The sequence below is a fragment of the Eucalyptus grandis genome, chromosome 8 (genome assembly GCF_016545825.1).
Source record: "Eucalyptus grandis isolate ANBG69807.140 chromosome 8, ASM1654582v1, whole genome shotgun sequence".
Lineage (NCBI taxonomy): Eukaryota > Viridiplantae > Streptophyta > Magnoliopsida > Myrtales > Myrtaceae > Eucalyptus > Eucalyptus grandis.
Window position 1 is genome coordinate 66,307,239 of NC_052619.1, and position 8,445 is coordinate 66,315,683.

Here is an 8,445-nt window from a genome sequence, read left to right on the forward strand (position 1 = left end):
CTCCATAGGCCCTTGACTTATAGGCCCGGTTCTTAGGCCTAACATGGGCGGACGAGCCTACTTAGGCTCATCAACACATAGAAAAACCCATCAGAAGAAAATCCCATCGCATATAAGATTCAGCTGTTGGACTAGAGGGCAGATCAAAGAAGTATTTATACTGGCATTATCTAATCCGATTCTAAATATATTATTGAAGATCCCAAACTAATTGATAGTTCACATTTTGTCAATCATGCAAGAATACTAGTTTCTTAAGCGTATATGTTTGGTGACATAATTCCTTAACTTCATTGACCTAATGGCTAGGGACGACACAGTGTGCATAATTCCTAAGGCTAATTCGTAAATCAGAAGTCAAAAAGATTCGTAAGTTATCCTTTGACAGTAAATGCACCAACATCGCCCTTTCCTCTTTGTACAATGACTTGCCATTTTCGGTGTTTGTTCCTCGCTAAATGGACTTGAACTGAGGTTGTAGAGCTGTCTACACCTAGAGGACGAAGCGGGCATCTTCGATCCATCTTGACATTTATCACTTGTCCCTAAGTATTCTTGGAGTCAAATGGGATAGCTAGGGGTGAGCGGTTCCCTGTTCCTTACAGGTTCCGCTTGGAACCTAGAACTAAGCCTTGGGTACAGGTTCCTCATTTTTTGGAACCTGAAACCTACCCGTCAGAACCAAGAACCTGGAACCTACCCTGTCACAAGTTCCGGGGTCAGTTCCAAGTTCCAACAGGTTCCAACATATTCTTCTTCTTTTTTTAACTAAAAATTGGAAATGAATGCAACAATAATAAACGAACTTGTCATTCATCACCCACGCGTTTCTATCAAATGATGTCGTGGGAAAATTGTGCATTCCCTGCTATCCTACTAACTTTATGCAGGTAGCATACCTGGGAAAACTTGTTTAAATCAGCAAAAGACTCATAGCTCATGCTTTGATGCAGCTTCTAATAAAGCGTCTTTAAGTTCCCAAAGATTTTCACCAAAGTCAGCAAGCTTGTACTTGTCTTTGCGCCATTATCAACAAGCTTCAGATCATCCTGGCATAAAAAATTCAGAAAACAAATATTTTAGCCTCTGAAGGAGCAATATGTGAACTTACTTGGCAATGTGATTTCATTCACACTTTATAATTAATGGGATAACAAGTGATATTTTGTAGGTATGTGAGTGCATCCAGGGAATGTGCGATGGGATAAACGTCGTGATAGAAAAATAAGCAAGAGAAATCTGGTTCTTACAACATCAGCATCATCAAGCGGTGGAAGCTCTCTCGGTAAAATTGAGTCTCTTTGTTGCCAGATCCTAAAATTAAGAGAGAAAGGCACTGAATTTATGATCAAAATCCATATACCATTATATACTTCTTTTAGCAAAAGAGTAAATGACTGGATAAATCTGAGAAAGGGATAGACCTTAAATGGCATTCCCAAAACAAGCTTTGTAGCAAGAGAATGGTAGAAATTTTCCGAGGCCTGCACTAACAAATTCTTGATGAAGACCACTTCACCAAAACTTACAACATACTTGCATCCTCCCCCACCCAAAGATAGAGAGAGAGAGAAGAAAAGTACACCCAATTGAAAATGTTCTCAAATATTTTTTGTTTTGTGAAAGTTGAAACAATACCTTTAGCTAATTCAAGGAGACAAACATGAGAACGGAACCATCACGGTGGAGGACACCTCTGTAATCCACCTCCTCGCCCAACTCCCATGTTAAGTATGGTTGTCAGAAAATGGAACTATCTAAAATTTTATGGCCAATGTCATTTTCAAGTTGATGAGCAACCTCCTTTTGCATTGGCAATTAACCCGATCGTCGCTGGAAGTCAAAATAATGTCCGTGCTTTTCTCAAATGGTGCTTGATGGTAATTAGAAATAAAGATGGGGCGAATAAGAATCCCAAAATGGTCGACTAATGCAGAATGATACAATAAACTAAATTAAAAACCTACCAACCCCTTCTAGTTTTGAAGCTCTGCTGCTCTCATACCGAGATTTGCCAGCCTTCTATAAGGATCTATCTCTTCTTCAGGTGGTTCAATAAGAGAGACTCTAATTGTATCACCTAAATCATCCTGCATTAAAATGTTCCATGAACTTCAAGGTCTAATTAGGGTATAAGGAGCATTTCAAATATCACTAGCAATGGCCCGTTATGCGTAGTCCACCAAAAACAAAATGACTCCAATCATTCAAAAATATAAATGAAAACAGAATTTTGCAAAGCATTTTAAACCACCCAATCACTGAATTGCAGTGTGATACATCTAGATCAACAGGGGTTCTAATCATGTTCAAGACAGTTGCACTGAGCCAATAGGTGTAAAGGAGACCTGAAGAAGGGTTCCAATGCCAATTGCGACTTCATGCATCCATCTTCACCTTCTCTAACTTCAGTAGCGGGCTTCAGGGCACGGCGAAGGCAGAGCAGCGGCGTCGCGGGCTGCAGGCAAGGCGCAGTGAAGGCAGCAGTGGGCGGAGAAGGAGCGACGTCGGTGCGGGCTGCAAGCAAGGCGAGGCGCGGCGGGGATCTACATAGTGGCATCGAGCAGAGGGCAAAGAGAGAACAAAGGGCAGAGTGTCGTGAGACAGTGAGACTAAGTGTTGTGAGAGTAATTTGGGGCATAGCGAAGGCAGAGCAGCGATGATCGCGGCTCAACCCACGGCCAAAGGGGAAAGAGCTCGGTTCAAGCAGAGGTGGTGACGGTTAGGAGCAACGACGGCCCGGACGGCCAAGCAAGTGGTGGCAAGAGGTGGTGACAATGGCTTGGGGATAGCGGCGGTGCCTCACGGCGGCGCGGACGGCGAGACAGCTCGTCGGGCTCAACGGCGAGACGGCTCGTCAGATGAGTTGTGGGTGGTGGGGGTTCGGTGGCCAAGAGATGGTGGTGAGTAGAGCGTGGGGCGGCGGTGTGGTGGTGGGTGAAGTAGCAGCCGAGGGAGGAAGGAAGGAAGGAAGGAAGAAGAAGAAGAAGAATAAGAAGAAGGAGGAGGAGGAGGAGGAGGAGGAGGGGTTTCGGCCGAGAGAGGGGGAAAGAAGAGGAGAGAGAGAGGAAAAGAAAAAGTTGGGGGCGGGGAAGTGACGTGAGGAGGAAAAAGGGGAGAAAAAGAGAGAGAAAAAAAGAAAGGGAAAGGGGAAGATTGAACAGAAGGGGAAATGACGTGGGGGGATTAGGTTTTTTTTTTTAAACTTAGCCGGTTTTGATTCCTATGGGAACCGGAACTGGAACCGGGAACCGCCGGTTCCTAGAAAAAGAGAACCGGGAATTGGAACCGGCCCCCTTAGAACCGGGAACCGAACCGGAACCTCCGGTTCGATTCTCCCGTTCCTGGTTCTACTCAAGAACCACGCTCACCCCTAGAGATAGCCTACTGCTCCTCTCATGCTCTCTCTGCTTCATCCCGTTTCTAGTGTCAATTCCATCTTACCATAATTCTTCTCAAAATAAAGGTACTTTGTTCCTCAAGATAAAGGTACTTGAGGAACAAAATTGCGAAGTCGCAAGAGAAGGAAAGAACTGGTGTCCAATTGATCATTCTCCATCACAATCACAACCTTTTCTCCAAATTGGGTTAAAAGTCGAGTTAGTAGTCACACCACAATCGGTCGATGATACGTTGAGAAAGATCAAGTGCGTTGATTTAAAGTCAAAATGAATCTTTAAGCTTATATGTTGGACATCCATGAAGTTGTCATTTGCAGTGTGATAGGAGTTTGCCTGGGGTAATCTATCATGAGGCACAAGTGCTCAGAGAAGCATTTTACTGAGACAAAAGCACACCCTTCATATACTTAATAGCAAACGCTTCCAGTGGAAACGTTTTACATAGAGTATAGGAACATAATTGTTCCATGCATCATACTGCATAGGCAAAGTTCAGAGAGGAGGGCCGGGCACACACTAAGCAAGCCCTCTTTATTCATTATACTAGGACATACAGAACACTCACAGAGCACTCACAGAGCACGCTCTCATCATTACTTGACTAATGTGCCCCATGGCAACACTCGAACTTGACAATGTTGTTCATCATGCGCGGGCAGACCGGGCACTTCACATCCTCCGGTATGTAACCAACCATGTTCGGGATATAGAAGTGGTGGCACCTTGGGAGGATGTAGACCCGATCGAACTGCTCCCTGAAGATCATATCGAATGTCTTCCCATTCACGTTCACATGCTTCTTCCATGTCTCGTACTGCATCAGGACCCTCGTGATGTGCACGTGGGATTCATTGATCACGACCCGTGACCCCTTTGTGAGGACCGCAAACCCGCCGTCCTTCTTGAAGTTTGTGTAGAGCCTGAGGATGTCCTGCATAAGGGGTTCGTGCAAGTCCGCTCTGGTTTGTAGCTTGGAGAGCATGCAGCTCTCGAGGCGGGTCCAAAGAGCTGTGATTTGGTGACGTTGAAGGCAACGATGGAAAAGCCATCATCGATCATCTTCTTTAGCGACTCCTCAATCTCCTGGATGACCTTGGGTTCTTCCGCTCCATACAGGAAGATATACTTCTCAGCCTTGATCTGATAAGAGAGATGGCAAAATCAATGTTTTTATCAGTGAAAAATAACTTATGCTCATTTTTCACATGTCCATATATTGTTAATTAAACTAAACACTCATCTTACATTTTCAAAATTTCCATACAAAAGCTCCAGTAAAGCCTATGTCTACTCGGTATAAGATGAATCTTGACCGTTTATCAGTAAACAATGGACAACAATATAATGTAAAATAGTCTTTTATAGTTCTCGTCTTATCCCATGTATGTCTGAAAGATTCTAAGTTTGAATAAAATTCTTGTATTACTGCGTCAATTTAACTAAATTCATCCTCTAATAAGCAAACTCAAAGATCATAGTTTCCTTTCACACCCATATGCGCGATACTCTAGTTGTATAAAAAAACAAAAGGCTAAAAGAAAAGTGAAGGAAAAGAAGAAGAATGACAAAAACTTACAGCTTCCTGTATCTTCGGGAAAATGAAGTCAGTCGCCAAAAGCTCAAACCAGCTAATGCCAGGCCTCTTCCAGATGTCTGTTGCTACAGCACCGGTGAAAGGGAAAGCATCCCAACCCCAAACCCTAATCATGCTCAAAGCATTTTGGTTTGAGACTCTTCCTAGTGGATCCAATACCGTCACCATGGTGTCTTGCCTAAAATGCCACTTCTCCTTAATGATTCTGATGGCCACCCTGTTCGTAAGTTTGGGGAGTGCACCGAGTACCACGGCATTTGCAACTGGAGGTTCTGGAACTGTTTGATCACCTCCTCGCCATCTTGTTCGATGATAGGGACCCACACAATCTCGTAGCGCTCCTCATGGAACTTGCGCTCGTTGTAGATCTTTGCAAGGATCGAGAGGTCGTGAGAGGTCAATTTGAGGTCCGAAATCAGCAACAACACATTCTTCCTCCGGAGCGACTCGACCTTATCCTATATAACAAACAAGGAGAATTATAAACATTGGTCATCACGTGCTTTTTATCGATTGCACAACCGGTGAAAACAATTTACGACAACAGAAAGTTGGAGATATGAACCTTGGTCTTCTTTGAGCCAAGGAAGAGAGGCTGAGGATCATCCTTGATGTAAAACAAGGCCTTGATCAGCTCCACGTTATCGGTAGGGGCATTGAAGAGTCGCTGCAGCCTCTGATACTCCTTAATTTCCTCTGCATTATGAAAAAAACATAAATTTATTAGACTATTAGTCCAATATTTCTACCCAAAAAAAAAAAAAAAAAAAACAGACATTTAGTCCAATATATTTAGGGCTTAATTAAGTAGAAAAGGAGAAAATAAAATTTACCCTTTTTTTGTAAAAAATCTTCGTAATGTCTCTTGATAGAGTGGTGGATCATGTTCACTTTCCGAGCGAAGGTAGGCAGATCTTTTCCCTTGTTGCTGAAAAAGCAACAAATATAAAATCCTCTTAGTGGCATGAGTCATTCACTCTTGTGAAAAACGGAAATTTGCAAACTAATCAGGTACGGGCACAATGCTTTACCATGTAGTTTAGTAATCGTAATTAGAGTATCTTAAAACAATTTAGACCATTAAACTTTATTTTTTATAACAAAAAAAGCAAACTCTTTCGAAAGCAAAAGCAAAAACAATATCTTGCTTGATTAGTTAAACATACTCATCGACCGTGCTAAGGAGGCTGGTGAATTGAATAGAGCAAGCAAGGATGATGATGATGATCTGATAAACGCTGCTTGCAACATCAATCATTGTAGACAGCTCGGGAACATCTTTAGAGTCATGCTCAAAATCCACAAGGCATTGGGTCATATTCAGGGTGGTCTTGATCATTTCGTTGAGAACACCAAAAACTTGGATCTTTTGCGGGTCTGTGGGCTTGGTGATTGCAGGCAACCCCTTTAGTATGGCCATAGATTCTGCGAGCTTGTCCGATGGTTCAACTCGAGCAAGTCGCCAAAAGTCACCATAGAACACAGCAAGTGATGAGAGGGTAATCAGAGCCTTATTAACCCACGAGTAGCTCGATAGCTCGTGAAAGAGTGAGACCAGTGTTTGGCGCACATTTTTGGTGTCTAATGCCTTGCATGTGAGCTGATGACAGGGCAACAAGTTGATTTAAGAGATTAGTTACTTGCAACCTCTAAACAGCAGGCTAGAATGCAAGCATTTCATGATGTTAAAGTTTCCTAACTTTAGTTTTATCGCATGCACATGGAAAAAAGTTAGAAAACGAGCCAAAACAAATATACTTGAAGAAAAATCTAACTCCTGGGAGGGAGATTATGAAATACCTGACAACCCACTTCGTTGATGGCATCTAAAGGTGGATTGAAGCCCTCTTTTAGAGGCTTGAAACTAGGTTTTCCAGATCCTTGAGTGCCCTGCAACGAAGATAACTTTATTATGAGAAAGGGAAAGAGAGAGGAGAGGGACGATGAGAGATGCGATAGTTTTCACTATCAATCTAAGTGAGATGCAACACTTCGAGAACAATTTTGAGTAGGCATGGACAAACTATTTAGGTCCTGTTTAATTTTAAGAAAACTTATCAAACTTTTCATTTTCATTTGCAAAGGCACTAGTCATATACATAACCCCCCTCGATATCCACTGATTGGCATACCTGGTCAATTTTCTAAACTAAGACCCCCATGTCAAGATGATGAAAATAGTTTATATGATAAAGGTTAGGCATATTTCGAATCGTATACAAATAAATGAAAAAAGAAAAAACACTTGACAGCTAAAAAGCTTTAGCTGGCCAAGAGAATTGGGACAGGGAAAACAAAAGAGCCCTTTATCCAGAAAGCGTCATTACTTGGATTAGTGCTTGATTAAAGTACATGGTTAATGTAACCAGAAAAGCAAGCAGGTTCCGTTTGGTCCATTTAATGCAATATCGAGTCCAAGTACGAGGTTGTATAACCACTTGGATTAGTGCTTGTCACAGTACGTGGATAATCCATATCTTTTGAGATGAATTGTTTCGCCTTTCTTGTTCCTCCTTTAGCCATGTGAATAGCAAAGTAACCAGAAAAGCAAGCGGGTGTCCCCGCAGCCCACTCAATATATTATCATCTCCATGTACGAATCTGGATCAGACTTTTACACTCCCAAATCTGATTTGACTTGTTTTTTGTTACTTATTTGAATTATGTATATTTTCCTCTCGTCATTTCCTTTGAGATTTAAGAAATGAATAGGTCAATGGATAATCAAATTGTCAACATTTTATAAGTCTCAACATTAAAATGGCTTCATCCATCTCAAAAAGTGGAGGAGGTTTGTTTATAAAATAATTAAGTGGTAAAAATGTCCGCGAGCAGTCTTATTTAACCTTAATTGGAGGATTATAACTACCACCCTCTCATTGACCATTACATCAATGGAAGAGAAGGTTACAAGGGGAAAGCGTTTTAACACTGACATTATAAGTATAACATTTAACAAATTTATAATATTATGTTGGTGATTACCGTAGGGTTGACGATGGAGTCGACGATAGCGGTTGTTCCGTGAAGGGCGTTGTCAACCAGATGGAAGAGGGACTGAACGTCCATGTCTTCTTCCTGAGGAGCGTGAGTGTTCACCATCTCCTTCATGAACTTCTCGTCGTCGAAAGAAGCAAGCAGGTTGGTCCACATGCTTTGGTCAACCTGATGAGGTTTGCCTTTGTGATCCATCCCAAGGAGATGGGCAAGGATTGTGGACATTTCGAATTTCAGAGAGAGAGAAAGAGAGAGAGAGAGAGAGAGACTAGGGTTTAAGTGAGTGTTTAGAGAGAGCAAAGTAGGGAAGGAAGAGGATGCAGATGGTGTGGTGTGGGAAGAACTTAACGTGCATGCTCTATTTATAGCCGTGAATGTGAGAAAGGATTGTATCATACGCAGACGTTTTGATAAATGAAAAAGGGTGAGAAAGGAATATCAACGTCTTCAATG

General features: G+C 42.2%; 1 protein-coding gene across 1 annotated transcript; it reads right to left on the minus strand.

Annotated features, from left to right (window-relative positions):
* Nucleotides 1-3,775: 3,775 nt before the first annotated feature.
* Nucleotides 3,776-8,317, minus strand: LOC104456126 (protein SIEVE ELEMENT OCCLUSION B). The gene is made up of 7 exons (XM_010070857.3): nucleotides 7,981-8,317; nucleotides 6,796-6,885; nucleotides 6,162-6,595; nucleotides 5,829-5,923; nucleotides 5,561-5,691; nucleotides 4,978-5,453; nucleotides 3,776-4,541 (listed from the first exon to the last, which is right to left on the minus strand). The coding sequence occupies exons 1-6, from the start codon at nucleotides 8,215-8,217 to the stop codon at nucleotides 5,157-5,159; spliced, it is 1,284 nt and encodes a 427-aa protein (XP_010069159.2). The 5' UTR covers nucleotides 8,218-8,317; the 3' UTR covers nucleotides 3,776-4,541; nucleotides 4,978-5,156.
* Nucleotides 8,318-8,445: the final 128 nt, after the last annotated feature.

Excerpts from the sequence above, each read along its gene's own strand:
- LOC104456126 (XM_010070857.3), bottom strand. The coding sequence starts at position 8,217 with ATGTCCACAATCCTTGCCCATCTCCTTGGGATGGATCACAAAGGCAAA. Across the intron at positions 5,692-5,828 it reads AGATTTTTTACAAAAAAAGG|AGGAAATTAAGGAGTATCAG; the intron begins GTAAATTTTATT and ends TTCATAATGCAG. Across the intron at positions 5,454-5,560 it reads TTGGCTCAAAGAAGACCAAG|GATAAGGTCGAGTCGCTCCG; the intron begins GTTCATATCTCC and ends TTTGTTATATAG.